Genomic DNA, 27,618 nt, shown 5'->3' with positions numbered 1-27,618 from the left:
GCATAAGACATGCTGCAGCCCTTGGACATTCCCTGGCATCAGGGCCCAGTTACAAGGGACTTATCGGAGTGCCAGCTTTGTGCCAATTGTGGAAACCAAGGTACAGTTTAGGGAAAGAACACTGGTGCTGGGGCCTGGTTAGCAGGGTCCCAGCACACTTTCAATCAACATTTAGCATCAGCAAAGGCAAAAAGTCAGGGGGTAACCATGCCAAGGAGGCATTTCCTTGCAAGATGTGTTTGCCAAATTAGATGAATGAGGAGAACGCAGAAGGTACTTATGTAAAATGAAAAGCAGCACAAAAACAGTGGGGTCCTGCCAACAAGACCTAACACAAACATCATTAAGCAAGTCTGAGACAAATGTTTCAAATTTTGCAGTAAAAATAAATAAATCCACATCAACAAAGGCAAAACGTCAGGGGGTAACCATGCCAAGGAGGCATTTCCTTACACAACCACAACCTACAGGAACCTTCTCTATGGCTCCCTTGGCCAAGAGAGCCACGACTTCCTGGCGGTGAAGTGGCAAATGATACTCCAGGAGTTGGCTGAGTGATGGAGGCATGGCTGGTGGGGCATATTCAAAAGGGAGGGAAATAGCTCTTTCAAACTATCTGCAAAACCCACCTGTCCGTAGTGATGGATTCCCAGTGGGGCAGGTGATGGCTAATCCTGCTGCCAACTGGATCGGAGTGAGGGGACGGACTAGGAGGGTTTGGAGGCTGCAGTAGGGGGAGGGGTGGACTGGGCAGACCTGGTTCCCTGTCCCACGCAGGATTCCGCGTCCCTGGCCACACAGGGGCTGAACAGCATGGATGGCACGGTGGCTGGGTGGGGAACAGGATAGGGAGCCCCCTCCGTGGCCACAAAAGGGGCTAAAGGCGGACTGTTTGGGGTGAGGGGCAGTGGAAAAGCCACAAGACCAAGCCGTAGCCTGGGAGTCCTTGAATCTCGAAGGCAGAGTCCGCCTTGTCTCCAAAAAGACAAGTCATCAAAGGGCATGTCCATTAGAGACTGTTGATGCCCCCTGCCCCCGCCCCCCCCCCCCCCAAAAAAAAACAGAAGTAAACAACCAGGCACGGCATCTCAAGGTCACCGTCATACCAAACCGATCTGCCCAGAGTGTCTTGTCCAGCCCACATCGGATGTCGAACTTCGCCGCATCTCTCCCATCGTTGACAGCTTGGGAGACGATAGCACAGGCCTCCTCTGGTATCTGCAGCAGAACTTGCACAACTGAATCCCACGGAGAGGGTATAGCAGCCCAAAAGGCACGCAGTGCTCACAGACCCCAGCGCGAGACTGGAGGAGGAAAACATCTTCCCAAATTGTTCCAGCCTTTCTGATTTCCTATCCGGGGATGCAGAAGGGAATGTGCCCGAAGAAGTAGAAGCCTGGATGACAAGACTCAGGCGTGGTGTGTTGGGACAGGAATTTATGGTTGCTTGGGGAAGGCCGATAGTCCTATTCACAGGAACCCTTTTGTTGGGTTTGGACCAAGTACCCAAAAGGACACTGGTGAGGGCTTCATTAAATGGCAAAAGGGGCTCAGAAGTAGAAGCCTCCGGCTGAAGCACCTCCGTCAGGAGATTGGACCTGACCTCTACAGTAGGTAGCTCAAGGCAAAGGACATCATCCGCCCTACTGACCATCACAGCATAAGTCGCTCCCTCTGCTGTAGCCATGGTAGGAGGAGACAGCATGCCAGTGTCTGGAGTAGTGTCCAGTCCACTGGCCTCGCCCAATTCCTTTGCCCAGTCCAAAGATGGGTCATCCTGGTATTCATAAGGGTTCAGGGACCCCCTCCAATCCTTCCCCAAATTCGTACCCATAAAGAAAAGGGTCCAAATCCAACCTGGGGTGAGTAGGCCCCATCGAAGACAGAGGCAGCGTCGTCCGCGCCGTACCGACTCAGTCGTCAGGGATAAGGATCAGTTCGACGTCTGGAACCACCTATGTCAGGAGCGTCGACAATCGAACCAGTGCTGGGGAAGGTCACAGTGGTACGACCGGCGACAGTGCAGATCCGCGAGCGGATCCGGAGGGGACCTCAGTGGCCAGAGCCAAAGCTGCCAGTGTGACTCCTCATTCAAACCCCTCGGCCTCGAAGGTGCCGTATTGGGGTCAGTTGGCCCAAAAATGAGGCGCATGGCCTCATAAAACTTTAACTGGGCAGGGGTCACTCTGGTTCCCGGAAAGTTGGGGAAGCGTGGAAAAGACCCAGAAGCAGGCTCCGAAGATTGAGGCCTCGAGCGTCAACACTCCTCCCGTGGCGCATCAGCCAAGCGACAGGGCTAAGTGGAAGGGAACCAGGACCGCTTCGACTTCTTACCTGTCCCCGAAGACTTGGAGGAAGAAGAATGGTGCTGGCTCCGCTGTCTCGAGACTTTCCTCTCGAGCGAGACCAGGACCTACGCAGAGTTGAGTGATGGGTCGCCATGAGCTTGATGGACCGCTGCCTCAAGGCCTTCGGGTGCATGTCCCGGCACTCTGAGCATGACTTCGGGTCGTGGTTGCACTCCAAGCACCACAAACAGACCTGAGGCACATCCGTCACGGACGTCATGCGGTGACAGTCCTCGCACGGCTTGAAATCGGTCTTTGGAGACATCGACACACAAAAAACACTTGACAAAACGGTCTAACTATCAAGAAAAGCCCAGGGTAGCTCTCTCCGGATCAGCCCATGGCACGGAAAGAAAAGAACTGAATTCACTATGCTGAGGTGGCATTTATGTACTATTCCCAACGTCAGCACGGCAACTACGACACCTGCAGAGTTGACCGACGCCACCTACCAACGTCCCAGGGTATTGCTTGAAGAAAAAATCTCCGGATCCAGTTTGACGCCAGGGGGAAAAATCTAAGGTAAGGAATCTGCAACTAGAAGTCTATCAGATGGAGATTTCAGTCAGGCGTAGCCAAGTTCCAGTGGCACAGTGAGAATGGCATCCACATTTGGGCATACCTTTGCCACTTAGGACAGTACATTAAACACACAAAAGGAGATGAGAGAAATGCTTGCAATTTGTCTAACCACTGGCATTCGCTGCAGGTAGTATTCCAACCCGCCGTTCTTTTGTCCACCGTGGCCATCCCAGTTTGGGACAATTCTGACTCTGCTCCAATGAGGACAATGCCATACTTGTGCCATTGGAACTAAGAACATCCAAATGACAAGCCCCAATCAGGGCAAAGCAGGTCTCGGTGGTTTGTGTTCCAGTTTAGGGAAGACCAGGCATGGCGGGCATGGACTGGACATACTGGAGCAGGATCAAGACTGACAACAATGAGGAACAATAGGTGGTAGAAAGTGTAAGCACTGATCCCGGCATCCCAGCTAGAAATCACTTTTTTGCAACTATATAGCAACTCCAGTTCCAGAATATTAAATTTGAGACAGCAAAAGTAACACTGACCAAATACCAGGCAGCTCAGTATCAAAATTACAAAAGGCAAATAGGTGAGACTCTCCACAGAATTATTCAAAACAAACAGCAGGCAATGTCTGATTCTGGCTCAACCATTCTAGATTACCATTTTGTATAGATACAGGAAACAATGGCTATTCAGTAAATGTAGTTCTCTTGAACTTTATTTTTTAGATGTACAGCCTGTTTTGACCAATCCATGTACTAGTTCATAAGCAGGTCCAAGGACCCCACAGAAATGAGTGCTATGGCAGGTTGGAAGCAGAAAACAGGATCCACAAGAGATTAAGGGAGGAATGTGGGATGCAAAGTGATTGACCTGGCGCAGAAGGATGAGGCAAGATAGGGCAGTGTGAGGAAGTCTCCAACAAATAAGCAGAAGGACAAAAGTAACAGAGAAATAGTAATCAAAACTTTAAAAGACCAATATGTCATGTTCTAAAGGTAATGCAAGAGACATCACAAACCACCTAGATACACTAAAACTAAAGTAATTTTAAAAACAAGCATTGGCAAAGCCAATAGGTTTCGCCACTACGAAATCTTTTGGGTTTTGTCAATGTATAGACATGTGACAACAGCGATAGCTTAATCAGTGGAAAATGCAGTATCGTACCTCTATTAGTTAACATGCTGTTGACAAAAAACAGCAGCTTCATTGACGGTGTCACACGACCTAGGAGTGTGCAACTACACAACATATTCCTAGATAGTAAGTAAGAACAGCGTGCTCTCATTACACTTTTTAATTAAAAACAAATCCCGTAAATGAACACTGAACCTTCAGCCGCGATAATTAATTGAAACTTAACCACCTCCGATGCAGACATCATTGTGCTACCGCTGCTGACACGCATTTGGCAGTATTCTTCCCCTGTAAGCAGAGTCCCTGGTTTTGGATGTTAAACAGAGGTGTGGGAGCAAACAAATTAACAGGGCAAGCAGAGTCAAGCCTTGCAAATATCCGGCTTGGATATACAAACCTGTGCTCGACGCGAGCCATATACTGAGAGGCTTTCTTGAAAGTGATATTACAAAGCAGCAGTAGAACCAGTTTTACAATGCTTTCTTAGTATGTTTACTGTTTAAAGTATGTACTGATAAGGAGAAACAAGCAGCGAGCAAGCGACGTGCAGCCAAAATAACAAAAATGTTCCCCAAAAGTGGATGTAAACAGTACTTGGGCCCCGGGACACTGATAACAGCAAACACAAGGAAACAAGCAATAGTAAATGCATGGAATATGCTTCAGCCAACAGAAAATGTGGAAAAGTGAGTGACAAGCACATGAGCCAATGAAAGGCAAGGGGATGGGATGTAAGCCCATTTTAAGATATATATTAACAATAGTAATAAGAATTCAAACTGATCCTTTAAGGAAAAGGTCTTTGACTAAATGAAAAGAAAAGCTTGCCTTATTTTTCACACTTAACAGTTTGTGCTGGCACTTACTTTAATAAGGGTACCATCTTCACCCTGTGACCCTTTGTAAAGTTTCTTCTGCTTCCCACTGCCAATGTTAAATATCCTAAGTAGTAATGGGAGAAACAAGTTACAAAAACAAGGTGGGCATCTGAAACATGCTAAATTGGTCTATATGTCCTTAAATTGTTAAAGCAAAATAGAAAACAAGGTTTTAACAAACAAGACTCATGCATGTGACAGGCCACTGAAGCAATGGAAACAGCTATGTTAACAGCAAACAAAGCCATAACGTATCCGATATGAAAGACTGGGAGGATAGAAAAATCAAAGGAGGCGCACTAAAAGGAATGGGACCAGATGGCAAGCACTACACAGCGAAACATTCAAATGATGGTACATTTAAGGATGGACAATGAAAGGCCTACTGACTTGGTGGGCAGGGAACATGTGGGCGACATGCTCATATCCAACTGACCAAAGAGTATACCTCACATAAAACCATGCCTGTAAATGAGCCATCAGTATCACATGCAGCCCTTGGTGGATCGTCATAATCTAACATTGACGGGATGATAGCGTGGGCTCAAACACCAAATCTGCCATGAACAAGATGTCTTAAAAGAGCTGCAAATTGGGGAATTACTCTGGAGTGATGGCAGAGAACCGAAAAACTAATCTTAAGAAAATAATGAGTGACAGAGGGGAGAACCACTGATAACTATTTCAAAGCCACTGACTGGATAATGTTTTAAAAGGGAAGACCATTAAAGAAAGAACACTAAAATTTGGGGGTACATTAGTAGATTGGAGAAAATGGACCGACGAGCAAGATAACTGAACGGACTCCGGCATCTATCAAATAAAACTGAAAACAGTGCATGTTAAGGGACAGTGATAAATTGTGTTACCTGTAAATTGTTAATCCGAGCTAAATAACTAACCTTATGTTACGGTCCTGACAGCCAATAGCGGCATACTTCCAGCTTGGGTCTACATCCATGTCATACAAGGTGGTCTTTCGGACAATATGGTGGGTTCGAGTGAACTGGATGCCATCTCCTGACTGCACAAAAGGAAACACGTGAAAAAAATGTATACAGATGTCCAAAACATATTAGGCCAAAGCAGTGAACTTTAATGGCCTGGCTGCAAGATTTTTTTAAATCTTGAATACCTCCTAGAAAAGGACTACTTATTCAAGTGTTGACTCCTTAGTGCTTAATCCGAATTTTAGTAAACATGCAAGTGCTTAACACAAAGTCGACCCAGGCCAAAGATAATTTGAGTCTCCAAAAACGTAAGAAAAGTCATATGTTCTGTGAACAAAAAACAATTTTTTATGAAGGAAACATTTCTGCAGCCTAATTACAGTCAAACCCATTGTTACAAAAAAAAAAAAACCTACGTGTTTCAAACGTTTTCCATAAGAGGATTTGGTTCACCAGTTAGTAAAAAATGACAATCGTATTATTCAACGAGACAATTGACATCAAATATATGAACCTGACGACGTACAAACTCGCAACAATAGTCACGCATCTTAATGAGTTCTGCCCCGCAGAGTTGGAAGGCCTGACTCATGTACTTAATGCGTTGAGCACTGAATGCGGTGCAGGGAAAACGTGCCATGATAGTTCTACTGCTCGGACATTGCCATTAAAATTCTTCCTGGTCAATGTTAAAAAAAAAAATAGTTTAGACTATTGTCCTTTGTTTGGGGAAATACAAATTCACACGTTTTCAAACTAATATGTGATGAGGCTTAGAGTTTCCGCACAAAAATATTAAACCAGGCAGCTTTGAGAGCCCTTTTTATATTGATCTAGTTCCTAAAGTAAAAAGCTAGGGGTGCCTTTTGAGAGGATAGACCGCTTAAAGTCTCCTGCATGCTATGGCTACCCCATCAGACTAAACAAAATTGCTCTTCTGCACTCTATGGTTATCTTACCAAATTGGAATACTGAAGTCAGGAGAAGAGAGTAACCACATTACTGTCTCCCTTGACACACATTTCACATAAGTACAACTTCCCCTAGGTCTTCATAACAAAGGCTTGGCCAATCTAGCGGAGTTATATGATAGAGAAACTCAGAACAGGTGATTCTTGCCAACAAGCATGGCAATTACATAAAACAGACATTTGGTGTCCTACCACTATTACACTGTACAGGTTGAGGAAAGGTGAAGGAGGGTGGTCTCCATTATTTAACCCCTATCTTAAGTCTGCTGAAAGAGCACTGCTTAAAGAGGAGAATATACAATCTGCATACATTTTTGGGTAATACATATGCGTCCAAATAAGTCATCCTACATGGTCAATTGGGAACCTGAGCTACCAATTAAGCGATCAGAGGAATGATGGTTACATTTCTGGTCCAGAGAATCCACTGCCCTCCATGCATTTTCTCATTAATAGGAAATCACATAAGATTCTGATGTGATATCAGACTCTTGTTTAATTGAAGGCAATGTGTGGGTCTTTGCAGATGTTGGGACTGGACGCAATGAATGAAGCTTGGTATGACACCTAATATGTGGTGGGCCTGTAAAGGCATTGAGATCTTTTGAAAGGAGGCTCCATCTCATAAAATACATTGCAATCTAGAATTAAAGATAGACCTTCTCAGGCTACTGTTTCAGGGAAGTCTCTAGGTATTTAATCACATCATTACCAGGAAAGCTTTTAAAACACGTTCTTGCCAGCTAGATTCACAATTGTTCATGCACAGAAATTATCTGTGTGTCTATGTTCACGTGGCTGTTCACATTATGCTCTATATATGCTATGAAAAACTGACCACAAAATGTGTTAGAGCACATTTGAGAAACTCTGGATCCAGTTTTGATCCTACTTTAGTGATGCACAGAACCACAAAGGTCCTGGTTATAGGTTGAAAACGTAACAAAGATCAGGCACAAGTCAACCTATTACTATGATGTAATCATGAACCGATGTACTAATACTTGAGTTACTTGGAGCAAACAGGCTACAATGAAACCGTTTTCTTTTATTAGCCTTTACTTCATTATCCACTCAGAGTACCAAGTGCTTCACTTGGGGAATGAAACAATATGTTCACCAATGCAACTATGAGCTGGGCAATAATTCTGCAAAGAAAATGTAAACTTGCATTCTTACTCCTGGCTAGAGACCCAAGACAGGCTCAAAGTGTCAAACATGACACTTAACTGAAGAGGGGCCGGGAGATTTGATAAGGTATAAAATAATCACCAAACAATACTTAAATAGGAATTTCAGATAATCTCAAAATTGTGTGATCTTGCTATATGGGCACTCAGCATACGGTAACTAAACTACCTGGTGACAAAAAAAAAAAAAATATGTATATATATATATATATATATATATATATATATATTACGGCTCTTGGAATCTAGATACATAATAGCTTTTGAGACCAAGGAGCTGAATGGGTTAAATTGTATCAAAGAACTGCATGTACATTTATAATAATGAGTACTATGAATACTGGCAAAAGTATCTCTGCTTCTGGTATGGAAGATGTGAAAAGGGGATTTGGTTATTGTTTAATTGTTTTGTCAGGACTGGTGGATATGGAGAAAAATTCAAGAAACAAAGGAGCTTTATATCTTATAATATATTAACTTTGGGTACCGGAGTTAAGTGGTATGATTATGCGCACTAGGGCTTTATTGGTGTACCATGAAGCACCAGAGTAGAATAATTTCACATGATATCCAGGAGCATATACATGATAAACAGTGATGACATGATGGTAATTTAGAAGTGATGTGGGTGGTTTTCAAGGAAAATCATTGATATTTCAAAAAAGAAACTAGAATTGTTAAAATATTTCAAGTGAAAGAATTTGAGCAAATATGCACACAAGGAGCCTGGCAATACCATGCACGGAACGGACTGCCAGTTTGATACTGCGTATTACGGTTCCCCATAATTTTGTACCGGTCCATGTTGTTGTGTGAAGTTAGGATGTATTATCGATACTCGATAGTATAAGAATATATTTTTTTCTAAATTTCAAAACATCGCTGGATTTATGCATCAAAACATGATTCACTAGCTAGTAAAATAAATTTTGGTTTTAAATTAAATGTTATGTATTGTAAAAGGAGTCACATGTGGAGTTAAGCCATGTAAATATGGAGACAAACAGGTTGAGAAAGTCAGTGTGCCGAAATGCGTACCTTTTTGTTCTGCTAAGTGGATTAAAGCTGTATACACTTGCAACATGGAGTGCCTGTCATATATATATATATATATATATACATACATATACACACACACATATACACACACACACACTAAAATCATGCAGTTGTAAAATAATTTTACATTACACCTACATGTTAGCTAACACAAACCTCTGCAGAAGAGTTCTGTCCCTTTACTAGTAAGCCGATCATCTCTGAAAAGCAGACCATCTGTACAAATGGTGTTTAGCCGTAAGTAGTAGAACGTGTGCCATCCTACTTGAGAACATACTCCTGACCCCTTTCGGCATCATTACTACAATGAAACTTGAGTATGTCCGACCTAGAATCTTGCTCCAGGCTGACAGGCCAAGTGCTTGCTTCCCACTCACCGACTGGTCTGCAATTGAGAGAGTACTCTAGAATTCCGTTCAGCTGCTAAAATATTCTTGCACATTATCATTTGCCTAAAACAATGGCCTGTGCAACCAGCACTAAATAATGGTTAGGACTATTGTAGAAAACTGAAGGCTTCTGAAAATGTGTTCATGCTTTATGTGATCTGGTAATACCGGACATACAGGCGTTATACATACAACTCGATAACTTGTGTTTTGTATGCAAGACATACAATGAACATCAACGTCCTAGAAGGATTATGTATGCTACATTCACAATTATTTAAATCCATTTTTCTTTAAACCACCAAACACACACACACACTCTAGACAAAAGTGAATCACAAGCGGATTTGTGCCGCCCCATAAGTCAAGAAGTAGGCCACTGCTATTTACCAGGCTGGTTGGAGGTGCAGACAATAAAAGCGTAGGAAATGTGAAGCCCGATGATAAAGATTTACCTGATAGTACACGACTATCATTATTGGAAGAGGAAATTTGTAATTGGGGTGCTATATTTTAACACATAATTTGCCCTGTCCTTGCATCTTTACTTAAAAGTAAACAGTTAATTGACGCCATATTAAAAAAAAAAAAAAAAAAAAAAAAAAAATTACATAATGTAGACAGACCTTCCAAAAAAATAAAAATTAATCAGTTTTTCACTTCGACAGTTTAAAATCGTACATTATTAAATTACATCTTACAAAGAACTCTAACAAGTCAACGGACTCTAAATATTTAAACATATATAAATGAAAAGAAATAGCAATATGGTGATAAGAAAAAAAAGTACAACCCAGTCAAGAGCACTATTATTGAATACAACATAGGTTTTCAGCGAAAACTTAGAACTGTATTGGATTTGTAGCTGCGTGTGGTTGGTGACCACACATGTAATATTAAGTGCTATAAAACGCATCATATCGATACACTATTTTAGGAGGAACCTGAAAGGGTGGTAAACCCGCATCTTTCTAGCTGTAGAAAATGAAGTTATCCTCACGGCTTTGATCCATCTGCCACACCAATAATTGATGCAGGCCTGGCAGGCTGGTACAGACAGACAACTCAGTGTCCAAATGAAAATTACCTTCTGCGCTGTTCGGAAGTAGATGCTTTTATCCGCCCCGCAGCTGATTAAACGCACCTTCCCATCATTGTCTGCAAGAGACAAAAGGACACACCGCTTTTACAATGCACGATTAACTGTCCCCTATGGAACCTTCTTCCGACATTTAACGGTGACAGCAAAGCGGACAGAAGCAAGGACAAAAGAGCCAAAACAGACTGCCAGGGGGACCAGCAGAACAGGTGCAGTGAGATGGAAGGAACGAAAGAGGGGCACACAAAGGAGAGCAGAGAAGAGAGATGCCACAGAACAACTCTAGAAGTAGAGGCAGAACAAAAAAGTCGATACATCATGACCATAGAGCAGAGGAATAAGATCGCATCACCTGCAAATTTGACGGCAGTGATGGAGGACGAGTGCTCGTCCAGCGTCTGCTGTAGACTGTAATCCTTCGCAGCGTCCAGAACATGGATCAACCTGTCCCGACTCGCCGAGGCGAGGAGATTGAACCCTGCCGCAGAATGGAACAGAGAAGGAAGCACCACGTAAATTCAGGTTTCAAATAAACTTTCGCCGGCTTGAGAACAGTCAAATTGTTTTGAGAATGGTAAAAAATAAGGTGTTCCCAAAAGCGATTTCAAGTTTTAAGACTCAAAATAGGCCAAGCAACAGAACAATATATATATATTTTTTTAATTGTATTTATGCGTTTTGTAATTGAGAAAGTAAACATTGCAAACTAGGAAAAGGGACATTCCCATCTGTATCTGGTACATCAACAGACACCATTGTAACCCATTGAGTTCTCAATGTAGACCAAACTACCAGAGTTCTGACAGAATATCCAGCAAATGTCAAGCAACGTCAAGGGAGAAAGAACAGGGGGCGGGACGATGAGAGTAAAAGAGGAAGGGGGCGGAGTAGAGCATATAGGTAATAAGCACTTATTCGGTCATATAGTCTGGGTTGGTCAGCAAGAAGATCACACCAGTCATCTAGCTACATTCGTGGGGCAGCCAAGTAGAACACCAAGGGAGACCAGATATTTGGGGGGAAGCGACCCAGAAGGCATTAAGTCCCAGTAAATTTGTAATTGTTCTTGACAGTATGCAGCATCTTGTACCAGACTTTTGGGGTACACCCTGACGTCCCCATCCTTCACGATCCTGCGTTTGGCTAATAGCAGCATGCAGACTAGTTTCCTGACATCTGTGAGAGGAGGGTGGGGAGCTGCAACAGCCACCACAGCCTTCATCACATCGAAAACCTCTTGCCAAAACGTGTGCACTGAGGAATAGTACCAGGCAGCATGAATAGTCAGCATCCGGAGAGGAGCCCCGTTGGCAGTGCGCATCTGCTCGCAGACCCATGTCATGAAGCTGCCCAGGTGTGTAGTAAGTGCGGTGTAGGAACTGGAGGAGAATCAAAGCAGTGCTTAATTTATACATAAAAACGTGTCATGCCCAAAGCACTACTCTTAAACACGCAGCTGCTGCAATTAACCCTTTCCCTGCCATGGACGTAATGGATACGTCTGTGGCTGCGGTGCTCCCAGGGGCAGATCAGCCTTTTTTTAAGGCCCATTGGCCCACCAGAGGGCAGAATCCACTTAGCGCCAGGGACCATGTGTGTGTGTGGGGGAGTGGGGCCCTTGGGCAAGGGTCACACCCCAAAGGGGGCAATATATTCTGTGCATTTCTGCCCCCCTTGGGGGCAGAAGACATAAGGACACCAGGGATTTTTTTTTTTCCCTTTGTTTTTTTTTGTGTTGAAGCGGGCACCCCCTTTGGCAAGGGTCGACCCCCCCAAGGGGACAAAGCACTGTTGGGTAGTTCTATCGGCCTATTTTTTTCAGGCCCATTGGACCCCAAGGAGGGCAGAATCCACATAGCGCGAGGGATTGTGTGTGTGCTCGCGCTTTGTGTGGGGGGGGGGGTGGCCCCTTGGGCATGGGTCACCCCCAAAGGGGGCAATATATTCTATGCCATTTCTGACCCCCTGGGGGCCAGATTAGCCTATTTTTATAGGCTCATCTGCCCCCAATGGGGGTAGAGAACACTAGACACCAGGGAAAATTTATAAATGTTTGGTGGCAGTGTGTTGGTCAAATGGCGAAGTATTTGCATTTGTGATTATAACAGTTTATGTCTTTGTTCTAGTTCAAAGCTTTTGCTTTCTTTGCTGTGGCTTCTTGTGGTTTTGGAAGTGGTTGTTCTGCAGTTTGCGTAGTTGCATGTTTTAGGTAAGTAAATAAATTTACTCCAAAGGAGTATTGTTGCCATGCATGAATGACATGTTTGTAGGTGGTGTATTAAATGCAGGATTTTGTGTGAAATTGTCCTTAGATTTATGCACAATGATATTTGTGCTGTCTTATGTCTAATTTGCTTTTCTTTTTTTCTTTTTAGTGAGATATCATTGATGACTGACTCACTAGCAACTACTCTGCACAGCCCCAGCAATCTTTTTCAGGCAAGTGAGCTGTAAGTTTTTGAGTTTATAACTCAGTGATCAAGCTACACTTTGTTTATTACTTATCTTACACAGTGTTGGTTGTTGGTGGTGCATTTGTCCAGTTACTTTTTGTAGGAAGGATCGTGGCTAGCAGTAGGATGACCGCTCAGCAGGTTGTTGGTGTGCTTTTTCAGTCATCTTCTGACCATGATTATGAGACTGACTCTGCATCTAAGGCAGAGGAGGAAGTGCAAGATTCTGGAAGTGAATTTTCTGTCAGAGTGGAATCATCTGATGACGCCACACTCAGTGCTGAAGTGCCTGTTTTAGAGGAGGACACCAATGTGCCAATGGTGCTGCAGCCAGCAGGAAGACCCGACACGTGGGTTGCCCCAAACATGGAGCAGCCACAGTTGCCTGCCTTTACTGGTTTCCCAGGGTGGAGAGTAAATACAGAAAAAGGAGTTGTTTATGGACAATGTATTTTTGGAAGAGATTGTTGAGCAGACTAATTTGTATGCAGAGCAGAATTTGAGGGACAACGCTGCCAGACTTAGGCCACACTCTAGAGCTAGCCGGTGGATTCCCACAAATCTGGAAGAGTTGAAAAAGTTCTTGGGTTTAACTTTTTTGATAGGGCTGATAAGGAAGCCATCACTGTCTTCATATTGGTCTACTAGTCCCTTGATGGCAACTGCTATATTTCTTGCAATCATGAGTCGCAACCAGTATGAGCCTCTTTGGATGTTGCATTTTGTAGAGAATGCTTTAGCCTTGCCACGAGATCACCCTGATTCTGACCATCTTTAAGATTAGACCTGTCCTTGATCATTTGATAGATCGGTTTTCAGAGATCTATGTTCCAGGCAAGAAATATCTGTAGGTGAGTCTTTGGTCCTGTTCAAGGGTCGTTTGGTTTTTAGGCAGTACATTCCTAGCAAGAGGGCACAGTATGGAATTAAATTGTATATGCTGTCTAAAAGTAGTACAAGATATTAAAATTTCCGGGTCTACACTGGTAGGGATTCCAGTATTAAACCCACCCACCCCCCCCCCCCCCCCCGGTTGCTCGCCCACTTTTGGAGTCAGTGAGAAAATTGTGTGGGAACTTGGTAGACAACTGTTTAAAGAAGGTCACAATTTACATGTAAATAACTTCTACAATGGAGTTCAGTTATTCAAGGAATTGTTCAGAGTGGACACTGTTGCTTGTGGCACAATCTGCTCTAATCAGAAAGGCTATCCAAGAGAGCTTGTCTGTCAAAACTTAAGGGACAGTGCAATGTTTTGTGGAATGATGAGTTGCTAGCTCTGAAATTTGTAGACAGGAGGGATGTGTACATGCTAGCTACCATCCATGATGAGTATGTCACCTGTGGCTGTTTGGGGTCAAGTTGCTGAAGTACGCAAACTTGTGTGCATTTTAGACTACAATAAGCACATGGTTGGTGGAGAGTAGATCAGAGGTTGGAACCTTACACTGCTGCCGTAAGGCTTATGTTTGGTGTAAGAAATTAGCGGTTCACTTGTTCCACTTGGCAACTTTTAATGCTTTTGTTGTGTTCAAGGATAGTTCTCCAGAGTCGAGGATGACATTTGTTGAAATTTCAGGAGTCTATCATAGCAAGCCTTGTTGTGCTGGAACAGGCAAGAGCTCCTAGAGAAGCAGTGGAGGAGAAAAAAAACAAACAAAAAAACAACTTTCCTGCTAAGCGATGTAGAGTCTGTGCTCGAAGAGGTATCAGGAAGGAGACTAGGGTGTACTGCCCTGATTGTCCTTCGAAGCCTGGGCTGTGTGTGGCTGCCTGTTTCAGGATCTACCCCACACAATTATTGGGAAATACAGTGAGCATAAACTGCTGTTTTATATTTTCATATATGCAGTTTCACAGTTGGCATTACTGTCATGTATTCAGTTTGTGTTTGTAGTTTTGTACTTATTTATAATTAGTGGTTTGTGGCACTTGGCTGGCAGTGTGCATGGGGTGGCGCTTGGCTGGCGGTGCCAGCCAAACACCAGTCCACACACTCCCATTAGCTGTTGTGATTGCTGTATCAGGCATGTGGGCGTACCAAAGTGACGGGCCCTTGAATGACGCTGTCTGTTGATGTGAGTGTTGTAATGTGCTGGGCCCGGGGCTGGCAGCGTGAATGGTCTTGTGCATGTCATGTATGAAAGGTGCGTGAATGGACAGTAAAGCGGTTGGTGCCTTGTCATGGCTTTACAGCTCACGAGCTGTGAGTCATTGGTTCAGTTTTTTAGCCTTCCAGTTATAAACAGTGCATTTCACTTTTGTGAAATCTCTTGTTAATAAAATTTGATCATAACCTAAGTGAGTTTTTCACAATTTTAGTGTTTGGAACATCACAGAAGTACGTGGACACATCAAAATGATCTACTGCAAAACTACCAGTGTTTGAAGGAGGAGGGGGGGGGAGAGGGGATGGGGAGGGGGACCTAGGTTTTTGGTCCCGGATGTGGCCTTCATCTAGGGCAGTGGTTCCCAACCTTTTGATTAATGTGGACCCCCATTTTAACATTAATGGAACCCAGGGACCCCCACTGAATCATTATTGGAATCCGGGGACCCCCGCCTGAGTCAGTACTGGAAGCTGGGGACCTAATTTGTCAATATTTGTTAAAAAAATTAAATTTTCTAAGCAGTCGCGGACCCCCTGAGAAGGCTTCGAGGACCCCCAGGGGTCCCCGGACCACAGGTCGGGAACCACTGATCTAGGGAAACCTACCAAACCCAGCCTTTTTTTTTTTTTTTAAATAGACACCCCGAGGAGTCGAGCGAGGTGTGGCTTGCCTGGTTCTTCCAACATTTTCTTACCCAGACGCCTCTGCAAACGTCAAAATGTGCTTAAAAAAAAAAAAAAAAAAAAGCATATTTTCCTCACTTTTCTTTGCAGGATCACCGCTCTGGCACAAATTTCCTACCACGCAGAATTCCCCTCAGTCTCCCAAGGAAAATGATACCTCACTGTTGTGGGTCCCCAAAGCAGAGTCAGCCTAAAGATGTATTAAAAAAATAAATGTGCTTATCAACTCGCAGTGCTATCCCCTTCACTCTACAGGTTGCAGGCACCTGGGCCACCAACACAAGTCAGGTATTTTTTTTTTTAGGGAGACTTGGGGGAATGCTGGGTAGAAGGAAATTTGTGGCTCCTCTCAGGTTCCAGAACTTTGTCACCGAAATGTGAAGAAAGTGTTTTTTTTAGCCAAATTGAGATTTGCAAAGGATTCTGGGTAAGAAATCGCTGGGGGATCAACGCAAGTCATACCTCCCTGGACTCCCTTGGGTGTCTAGTTTTCAGAAATTTTTGGGCTTGGTAAGTTTCCCTATAAGGCTGCTGAGCCCAGGTCCAAAAACGCAGGTTACAATCCACCCTCGAAAAAACAGTTCGTTTTGTATTTGATCATTTTGATGTGTCCACATAGTATTTCGGGGCATTTCCTTTTGGAGGCAGTAGGCCTACCCACACAAGTGAGGTAGCATTTTTATCAGGAGACTTGGAGGGGGGAGGAATGCTGGGTGGAAGGAAATTTGTGCTCCTCTCAGATTCCAGAACTTTCCATCACCGAAATGTGAGGAAAAAGTGTTTTTTTTTTGGCCAACGTTTGAGGTTTGCAAAGGATTCTGGGTAACAGAACCTGGGGAGAGCTCACAAGTAACCCCATCTTGGACTACCCTAGGTGTCTAGTTTTAAAAAATGCACAGGTTTGGTAGGTTTCCTTATGTGCCGGCTGAGCTAGAGGCCAAAATCCAGAGCTAGGCATCTTCCAAAAAACTGCTGTTTTCTTTGGGAAAATTTGATGTGTCCACATTGTGTTTTGGGGCATTTCCCGTCACACACATTAGGCCTACCCATGCAAGTGAGGTACCATTTTTATCGGGAGACTTGGGGGAACACAGAATAGCAAATCAAGTGTTATTGCAACTTGTCTTCCTCTACATTCTTTCCTTCGAAATGTAAGACAGTGTGTAAAAAAAGACATCTATTTGAGAAATGCCCTGTAATTCACATGCTAGTATGGGCACCCCGGAATTCACAGATGTGCAAATAACCACTGCTTCTCAACACCTTATCTTGTGCCCATTTTGGAAATACAAAGGTTTTCTTGATACCTATTTTTCACTCTTTATATTTCAGAAAATGAATGGCTGCATACCCGGGACAGAATTAACACTCCTTGCAAGGCGCAGCTCATTTATTGGCTCTAGGTACCTAGGGTTCATGACGAACCTACAAGCCCTATATATCCCCGCAACCAGAAAAGTCCAGAAGACGTAACGGTATATTGCTTTAAAAAAATCTGACATCACAGTATAACGTGGGAAAAAATGGCAGTTTTTTTCACCTCAATTTCAATATTTTTTTGTATTTCAGCTGTTATATTTTCTGTAGGGAAACCTACTAGGATCTACACAAATTACCCCTTGCTGAATTCAGAATTCTATCTACTTTACACACATGTTTAGCTTTCTGGGATCCAGCATTGGTGTCACACCCTGTTCTGTCACTAACTGGAAGGAGGCTGAAAGCACAAAAAAATAGTAAAAATGGGTTATGTCCCAGTAAAATGCCAAAATTTTGGTTTTCTGATTCAAGTTTGCCTGTTCCTGAAAGCTGGGAAGATGGTGATTTTAGCACTGCTAAACCTTTGTTGATGCCATTTTCAGGGAGAAAAACAAAACAAAAACACACAAGCCCTTTTTTCCATTTTTTTTTTCTCGCTGTATTTTGTCTAATTTCTTGGTCTCCTTCAGGGGAACCCACAAAGTTTGGGTACCTCTAGAATCCCTAGGATGTTGGAAAAAAAGGACCCAAATTTGGCGTGCGTAGCTTATGTGGACAAAAGCTATGAGGGCCAAAGCGTGAACTGCCCCAAATAGCCAAAAAAAGGCTTGGCATCTGAGGGGGAAAAGGCCTGGTACCGAAGGGGTTAAATGTGTTAACACAGAATATTGAAGCAGCGTAATCCTGAAGCCATCTTGGGCCTCTTCAATCCATTTAAAGCCACTCCCTGCCCCTTCATCTCACTCCTGCAGGTTCCTGCTTTCTCTCATTGTGACGCTTTTTGGTTTTTCTCTTCCTCAGCCTTTCCCATTTGTGTCTTGCTTGCAGTAAATGCTTGATGTAGAAAAAAAAATTTGCCGGCCCTCAAAAATAAGTGCTGGTGCTCTGCACCGGAAACAGCAAGTACAAATTAAGCACTGAATCAGAGGCAGTAGTTTGGGCGGAGTGCACAGATTTGTGTGCTGAAATACTGCCAGGACTCTTTAGTAATGGGTGTACACAGGTCACGTTCCCAAACCCCATGTGTACTGGTTACCAGTGTCAGCGCCACAGTTTGCATTGTATGGTACAATTTGGTAATCAGCCGATGTGGAGACGGAGTGACAAGCAGCAGCTCCGGGGTTGCCGGAAAGTCATTACTGGAAGATTGAACTGCTGCACGCAATTGAAAGTAGGTCATTCTATGGACTACTGTTAGACGGTCCCCATAAAGCTTGCTCAGGTCCAATTAACCCTCAGGATAGAGGGCACCCATGTGGGTCAGATGCATGTTGCATAAGCGCACAAGTGTGACCACGAGGCAACGCTGGGTGATCCAATACAGGTACGGAAGGAGCAAAAAGTAGACTCACTTGTGCTCTTTGGCGGAGTTCATGCCATGCCCACACTGCTGGCCACAGTGTCTATCCAGGCCCAGGGCCGCCACAGAGGCAGACAGGGCACTAGTCAGCCAACGTGGCACCACTTGATCATGCTCAAGAGCAGTATGGGGCTGATGCTGAATGGGATGGACCCAGAAATCGCAAATTTTGCTTGAGCACAATTGTAATAAAGGTCCATATCCTGCGCTGCCAGATCACCCTGTTCGAAAAGCAAGGCAAGTAATACCCATGAGACTCTGGGCTGTTTTCCGGCCCAAACAAGCAAGATAAGAAGCAAACACAACCTTCTCTGGAAGACACAGGAAAGAGGCATCAGAATATTGACACAAGTAGAGAAACTTTTTTTTGGGGGGAGGGGGGAAGCTCATAATCGTGTGGTAAGGTAGCTCCTGTCAGGGGAAATAGTATCGACTTTACCCAGTTGATTCGGATGCCAGACAGGTCACCAAAGCTAAGGGACTGTCCTATAAGGACATCCAAGTGTTCACGCGGGTCACGAACAAAGTGTGACATTGTCAGCATACACATACTAGAATTGCCCTCAGCATGAAGGAGAGGCCCCTACATGTATGGTGTGGCAAGAGAGCAGCAAACTGTCCCATTGCTACCTCTAACAGTCGTGAAAGAGGGCAGCCTTGACTGGTGCCCCGGGACACCACAAAGGGCTCGGTGAAGGAACCATTAATATGCAGGCTGGCGGAGGGCTCGGTATAAAGGAGTCTAATCAGGCAGAGAAATTTGGGACCGAGGCACAGACAAGTACATTCGCAAGTTATGTGCCGTGGACCTACTTGGCACAAACCCAGATTGGTCTGGACAAACAATAAGCGGCAGGAGAGGAAGTAGCCGGGAAGCAATCGATTTTGCAAATATATTGCCAATGTTGATCAACAATAACAGACAACAGGAGTCGCACTTAGTCGGGTCTTTACCAGGCTTTGAAATCATCACAATCAGCGCCTCGCACAAGGAAGGTGGGAGTAGACCGCTGTCAATGGATTCATCAAGGATATGGGGCGCCAGCAGTTCCACAAACTCCTTATAAAACTCCACCGTTAGCCCATCCAAGCCCAGCGTCTTATCACCAGGAAGTCCACAAATGACCTGGTCAACGTCCTCAACCATGAACGGGGAGTCTAAGAAGTGTCTATGGCTGTCTTCCAGCCATAGGCGCTGGAGCGCATCAAAGTAAGCAGTATGCGGGTCCTCACCCAGGGCTGGCGAGGAGGAATATAGCGAGGTATAGAATGTTGTCATGGTCTGCTGGACTGCCACAGTCCCCACCCACAAGCACACCAGGCAATCTTATAGCTCAACAATATAGTCGCTGGCCCAGGGTCTACGCAGGAGATTCACAAGCATCTTTCCAGCCCTGCCACCCTCACTGTATCGCCAAGCCTGTGCTGTGCACCCTAAGTAGCATACCTCCTGTCACTCTGCTTCTTTATACTGCGTAAGCTTGACCTGAGACTCCACGAGCAGCAAGGTCTCTTCCGAAAAGTAGTAGCACCTCTCAACGCTCTTGCAGTGCAACATTCATAGAATTCCATTTTGTTTGGCAAAGCAGATGCTCCGAATCACCATCTTGAACACCTCTCAGACTACGCGAGGGGATCATACAGAGCCTTTATTATGGTCAAAATAATCTACAATGGCCTCCCGAACCTCGTCCCTAAAAAATTAGTCTCAAAGGGCACCTCCCAGAAGTTTCAAGGTGAACACCCACTGTGCATCCCCCCCCCCTCCCCTCCAAAATGCCCAGCTCCAGGAGCACAAGCGAGTGGTCCAAGACTGTGGGTGGGCAATGTGCCACTCATGTGGTCCACGAGTCAACATCCCTAGTGGTGACCCAAAGATGCAAGACCAACTGCTGTGTGTGGTATTCAGGCATGTACCCCCCTCCCTGTCATGAGTATGCCTAGCGTGTCAAAATTCCAACAACTGATGCGAACATGAGAGCAACATTGCTGCCGCAACAGGGTGTGGCAGCCTCGTACTGCTGTTACATTTGGCAGTGGGATCTAACACATTAGAGACGTTTGCCTGCCCCCCCCCCCCCCACCCCCCCAATCCACCTCCCCACCCCAACAAAAGGGCACCTGGGCCGATTGGCTAAGTGAGGTGCCTTATCTCTGCAAAAAACTCTGGAATGTCCGAATTAGGGCCGTTAATAGACAGTAAGCAGAAAGGGCGATCATACAAGACTCCTGACAGGAGGAGGTATTGGCCAGCGGGGTCAGAGGATCCTCCTAGTGCATCAGGGAAGTCTCCTGCGAATGACTATTGCAACACCTCCCCTGCACATAGCAATAGGCATGCAGCCTTGACCTGATGTAAGTAAGATGTAATTCTTGCAGCATGCATATATCCACCTTATGGCGCAGCAAATAAGCAGATACCTGTTGCATTTTACGCGCATCCTTTAGGCCACATACGTTCCACTTTATACATTTGTGTGTTGATAGAATGTGACAGTATAAGCAGTATGGCTAAAAAAAAGTGTCTCAGGGTTGCAATGTCGTGCATGAAAGAAGTGTATAAATGCATCTGGGAAAAGTGAGCCACAGCAACATCCACTATTCCAAAAAGTAAACTTGAGCTCAACAACCCCCCTCCCCCCCCAACAAACAACTACTCCAGTCCCCCCCAAACCGGTCACACAGTACAAATCCACCCCAAAAATACCTCCAACTCTCTCCCAACAACGGGGAGTGCACACTCAACTGCAGACTCATCCCAGGGTGTGAATGAGAGGCCTGCTAACCTTGACCAGTGGAAGGGGGCAGTCAGGAGCTAATGGCCAACGTGTCAGCCCGGAACCATAGCATGCAGGAAAAAAATACACAGGAGGTGGTGGGCCGAGAAGCCCGGCAGGAGGCGGGGCATCTTGCATCCTCATTGTCACTCAGCTGGGCAGCAGCCCCCCCCCCCCCACCACCACCATCCGACGGAAGGCCTATGCCACCTGCTTTGGGGAGCATTTAAGAATTTGGCTGCCGCTTTCAGATCTGTAAAAAAGTGTAGCTTTTCCCAGTATTTGATGCTCAGTTTCGTCAGCTATATCAAGAAATATAATGCATCCATCTGCAGCAAAGATCTTTTCACTGGCATGAAATCCCTGCGGGTGGCCTAAACAGAAGGAGTGTAGTCCAGGAAGATAGTGAGTTTTGGTAAGTGAGGAGCCAATGCTCGCGGGCTAAATGTTGTACAGTATGGTGGTCCCAGTAATTCAATAATTTGGCTATGACTGGCCAGGTTGGGGCATCCGAGGGGGGAGGGGTGGGGAGTATGGGCAGCCTTGAACCCAGTGAGCAATGGGCACGCTCCACCACCAACCGGGCAGAGGGGGCCTCACCGAACAGTAAGGACAGCATGTCCTCCACGTAATCCTCAATGCAACCCACGGAAGTGGACTCGGGGACCCCCATAATACATGTTGTTCCTCCAGGAGTATGACTCCAATTCCTCATTTTTGTTGTGGACGGGTTCAAGCACTTTATCCATCCACAGCAGGTTCTCAGAGGTGTGCTGTTTACCACCCAGACCTGAGATACGGCGCTTCAGCTGGTCCAACCTAGTGTCATGCCCATCCACCTTTTCCTCAAGGCTGTCCATCCAATCTAATCAGGTCGATTTTACAGTCAATGCTTGTGAGGCTTTGACCGAGGTCCATGAACATGGCCCTGATGGAAGGTGACTGCACAGAGTTCTCCACTGAGGGGTCCGAAATGCTATCTTTGCCAGGCCGGATCAGTGCTCCAGATTTCTTGCAGGTGTCAAAAGACAACTTCGCCTGTTTATAATCTGCCTTCCACATGGCTGTCAAATGGCCAGCCCAGATCTGGTTTAGCACACTATGTCAGACTCCTGATTAATAGAAGCAAGCTGTAGGGTGGCCACCCCCCTCTTGGAGGTCACCCAGTCCAGACCTTGGTTACTCAGTCACCTTCAGCCGCTGGCCCCGGCGTCTTCTGGCCTGCGTACCCTCCTCCCACTCCGGCACACAACCAGCAAAATGAGAGAAGGCCCGGTGAAGTCAAACTTCACCAACAGGGCCCCATCTCACCCCAGAGCAATCCTCAGGGGGTACGGGCAGGCCCACAGTGTACCTGCACTCCCCTTGTGTTCCAGGTAATCTAACACTCCAAATGTTTGCTTGGATGTGAGGTTGGAGTCAGCATGAGACTCCACTCTGCAGGTAATCAGGCAATATTGGGGGAGGGGGAAATCAGTGGCGCATTCTAGTCAAGCGGTGAACCACCCCTCCTGCAGGGCCTCAGCGAGTCCAGAACCACACACAATCCTCTATCCAATAGGGACCCCCAAGTGGGCCTGCCCATCGCCCTATGGTTAGTGTCCAATGACATGGGCCCCCTGCTCCAGCACTCCACAAAGCGCACCCACCGACTCAGTGCTTCATGGTGGCCTCACCTCAACTTGCGACGGCACAGCGACCACAGACGGAAGCATTCTCAGGCTTCTCTCTCCCCAATCACACCACCACTAGCCAAAGCATGGGCCAACCCAGCTCTCCTCCACCTCCCTAGAGCTGTAACCAGGGGCTCCCCACCGTTCCTCCAGTGGCGCACAGAGTTACCATCTAGACCCCCCCCCCCCCCTCGCCCCACCACAGGTGACGACACCACGCAGGCCACTTCACGTCTTCAAGCAAAACACTTCTTCCCAGGGAATTAATGCTCTTCCCTGCGAGCAACCCGGGTCAAAAACACCACGCAGCACAGTGAGGGACCCATCACACAACTGCCAGCCTGGGTGGCCGCGATGGCCCCCAACTGTAAGGGATAATTGAGAAGGCCCCTGGCAGAGCCTCAGACCGTGGCGGTCATCTTGCAGTCAGGTCAAGTCACCCACCCACCCACATAATGCTCAACTATACATCTTCCTGCATTGCTAATGTAGGTCAAGGTGAAATGCCTTGTTCTGCATATGTGGATAAAAACAGTAGGCAATTAGGAGAAAATGCTGTGGTAAATAAGAATTCCTCATTCTGGGCACTGAGGAATGCAAGGTACAAGTAATTATTGTGTGTCAATAATATTTGTGGTCAGCTCCTGACCATGTTAACTTGATACGTAAATTAAAGTAATTGCAATGGAGGACCCCTAAGAATGCTCTTCAAAGAAATTTTCCTAGCAGGTGAACTTGTGTGGTTCCCCTCCTGAAGAAGTTTCTTTGAAAAGCACTGTGAGGGGCAGGCCACTATATTTACTTAATACTTTGCCAGCCCCCCTCAGTGCTTCAAACAGTCCACTAAGCAGCGGACTAGGTCCAATGCTGTTTGAGATTCCTGTGTTTCGCTGTCTGTAGGGAAATGTCCCCTACCCTTAATTTTAGGCTGCTCATTTTAAAAGCAATGAATAAAACAGAAAATAAACTGCCACGCCAGTCTTCTATATTTTCAGGTATATTATTAAATGTAGCACCTGTGTTTTCTCCCCCCTCCCCCATGATTTAGCTTTCCACTCGTGCTAAAATGATGAATGATCGCTTCAGAAGGTGCCCTGGCTCCTTCATAAACCAGCTGAAGATACCTAGCAAGTGGAAGGACAGTGATCCAACATTTTCCTATGCCCACACTTCACAATTTGCAAACCAAACAGTTTTAACGTGCCTTCTGATATCTGAAAGGGCAAAATATAGGATGGAGTCCAAAAACTCTTCAGTGCCCTCTCGATCTGCATTTCCAAGCCTTGAAAAACATGATCAAGACATCTAGCTGCTGCTTATTTCCACTAAACTGAAGGTTTTGTCTTTCAGTTTATCTAGCTTTGTGTGGTCATTGGGTACTTTTGTGGTGAAATACATTAGGGCCCACGCTGAGACTTAATTTTAGAAAGAACTTTTTAGCTTGACATTTTCTAATGGTGATTTTTTTTTTACATGTTTCTAAGTTAACACGCTAATGTACAGAGAAGCTAGTGTGTGCAAGTGATGCTTACATGTAAGCTGAACACTGTCCTAGGCTAGGCACAAAAAACGCAATGCCCTTGTGTCATGATTGGCGGTTGGTGACAGTTCCGATACTCCAGACAAACCATCACATCAGCTCTGCACCTTTAACAGTGCAATATGAACAGTGCTTTTATTATATGAATAGCCTCTGTGCTAACATTCGGCAGAGGAGCACTGCCGCTGGGATTATCCTGAAACCTGGTGCACTGTGACAGATGCAGCCCTACTCCAACCTCCAGCCTGCAAAGGACGATAGCCTGCTCTACATTAGACTGGCTTCCTGGAACACCATACCCAGGTATGGCAGATGAGGAAGCAGGCTATCCCAAAGGATCTAGCAGAAATTTTGATCTTTCTAATTAAGGCTGGCGAATGCCCTCTGAAGGGGACATTAACTCATTCACTTACAAGGCACAGGGTATATCTAAATAAAAGGGAAAGTCATTAATAGTAAACCTTCAAGTATTGAAATAGCAGGGGAGAGTTTTGATCTTTAGCCAAGAATGGTTTGAATTAAAACTAATTTATGAAATCAAACACTAATGCTTTCAATTTAACTCAACACACTGGGAAGGGAATGCAATTTAACTCTAGAGTCAGTGAAGACTGATCACTACACTCTTAATAGAAACGTATTAGAAAAAGGTCAACACTTCACTGCCAATTTTATGTTCATATTTCATTACTAAAGTGATTTTAGGAGTGTGGATATCCTATCACAACACACCATGAAAACGTCTTCAAACTCATTTTATCCATAGGACAAAAAGGCTCAACAACCTGCAGCACACCACCTTTGGCTACTGCTTTAAAGTACTGCAGTATGGTTACAAGAATGAGCATGGTCTGCTACTAAGGCAGGTTATGTATCCAGAAAGGATGAACACAATGGATCCTGGGTCTTCTTAACAGAAAGACTATTGTCTGGGTGAGCACTTTAAGGTACAGTGAACAGTAAGCTTAGCTTGATCTCAGGACAGTGGTTCAATGTAAAATAGGTTTGTAAAATGTATCAGTTTGTAGCTATTTGCAATTGTCCCAGAATGCTAATTTATTATATGCTAATAAACACAATTAAAGCAACCAATCTAAAAAAGAATGGTTACTTGGGGAAAAAAGCGGACTAAGGTTGCATAGTTCTGCAATTTTTTTCCTAATATAGTGCACCCAAAAAACAACTGCACCTTTAAAAAACTCAAAGGTTAGAAAGAGTTTTACTAAACAATACTGCATTTCTTTAAACTTAAAATATTTCTCTAAAGAACAGTTTAAATTGGGGGCGGTCAAAATATTCAGTTCTGCCACAGGAATCGGTGGAATTTTGCAGAGTATGTAACTCTTGTAATGCAAAATTCCAGCCAAATTCCGACAACCGCTGCAAGGAAGAATTTGCACATGCGCCAAAATGTTAAGTTGGCACGCAGAGTGAGATTTGGCTACCCGTCGCGCAATTTTCAGTCACTAAGATGACAACTTGTAAGATATTTCTAATGTGGGCAGTCGTGACTGTTCACCATCAGAAGGCTGCCTGCCACTCTAGTAGTAAAAAAAAAAATATCTACTCGAGCAGCAGGAACAGCAACTCTAGCAGGTGGGCCCCATGGCACACGGTGTGGTGCAATTCACAATGTTTTTTCAGCATGGAACACTCCCGGCATTAAATCACAGCGCGAGCTGCACAACATGCCTATATCTGCCTGTTCGCAGAACGCCGCAGAATCTGGTGCAGTTTTTTGTAACTCCACAGAATTCTGAAGAGTTAAATTTTGTGCTTTCCGCCCACCCCTAGTTTAAATGTGTGATGCATGGTATAAGCAACATAGGAGAATCAGTTTAAACACCTATACGGTCAATATCCATCACGAAAGTGGACCTGGAGGTCTACGACCTTGCACTGGTGCAGGTTTACGACTTTCAGAAGTTCACAAGAGATAACAGAAGGCGGCTTTGACATCAGCAACTGAGGCAAGTTCTAGGTATAATAATTATAGCAAACTTTCAACAATTCAGTTTACATTGCTCATGCGAAAATCTGCAAATTCGATCGTTTTTCTCCAAGGCAGAGGTATTGTGCCGTTGTAGAGAAACTCTTCGCGCTCTGGAACCTTCTCCTGGGAGAAAGCGCTCTCACACTGGGAGCTGGGAGACTACAGGCCATTCAATAACAGCAAATAAGTATCACCACAATACCACACTTCACGCTCTAACTTTCCTCTTCTGCCGAGCAGGAAGTTGGGAGCAACAGGAAATAAACGTCAAATGCAGGTCTGCTTCAAAGAACAATTAAAAGGCTGCGAAAGCATACATAATTCTATACTGCTCTCTATGGGGATGAATCTGTACTTACTCTCTACAGCTTGTGGTATTGCCTTTCAGGTAACAGATCGGACACCGAAGGTCAGATTTTTAGTAGCTCTGGAACAGTATTTTTTTTTTTTTTTAATCAGCATATAATTGCAATTACTTGGACACTAGTCATTTTTTTCCCCGGATAATGCAGAAAATAATTTATTCCACCTTTATTTGCCTTTTCTCATGCGAACCCATTGTGAAATACCATAAATTGAAGGTGTTTGCAAAGTTTACAGCAGACAAAAAAATAAATCTTAATTACTTCTCCATGTTTTGACCCAAAGGGCTCGGGGGTTTCGAAAACTTTACTGGAATCATCTAATGAGGAGGAAAACCTTCAAGTTTAAATGAATATTGAACTTAAACAAAAAAAAAAAAAACATATGGATAAACATCACCTGCCAAAAATCTCAATTTTACTAGAAAGACCACTGTGGCATGTGTTCCCATGCTAGTGCATTACATAAATTAGCTGCTGTGTGTAATTTTGGAAATTCTCTGGATGAACGCATTAGAGGCCAATTCATGTTGAAGTGCAAGAACACAGAGAGAAGAGTTCTGGGTGTGAGAAGACCTTAAGCTGAGTGAGCTTTTAATTGTTGCTAAATAAAATGAACATTCATTAGTATG

The 27,618-nt window shown here is 44.7% G+C and overlaps 1 protein-coding gene across 3 annotated transcripts in view; it reads right to left on the bottom strand.

Moving 5' to 3' along the window:
• The window catches only part of MAPKBP1 (mitogen-activated protein kinase binding protein 1), a 533,456-nt gene that overhangs the window by 87,594 nt on the left and 418,244 nt on the right, over positions 1-27,618 (bottom strand). For all 3 annotated transcript variants that reach the window (XM_069208767.1, XM_069208768.1, XM_069208769.1), the window contains exons 14-17: positions 10,908-11,033; positions 10,544-10,614; positions 5,800-5,921; positions 4,886-4,961 (exon numbers count right to left, since the gene is read on the bottom strand). In XM_069208767.1, coding sequence (XP_069064868.1) covers positions 4,886-4,961; positions 5,800-5,921; positions 10,544-10,614; positions 10,908-11,033 — 395 coding nt within the window. The remainder of the gene's footprint in view (positions 1-4,885; positions 4,962-5,799; positions 5,922-10,543; positions 10,615-10,907; positions 11,034-27,618) is intronic.

Source organism: Pleurodeles waltl, chromosome 9 (genome assembly GCF_031143425.1).
Source record: "Pleurodeles waltl isolate 20211129_DDA chromosome 9, aPleWal1.hap1.20221129, whole genome shotgun sequence".
NCBI lineage: Eukaryota > Metazoa > Chordata > Amphibia > Caudata > Salamandridae > Pleurodeles > Pleurodeles waltl.
The sequence above is the reverse complement of the archived record's forward strand: the minus strand, read 5'-3'. Positions and strand labels throughout refer to the sequence as shown.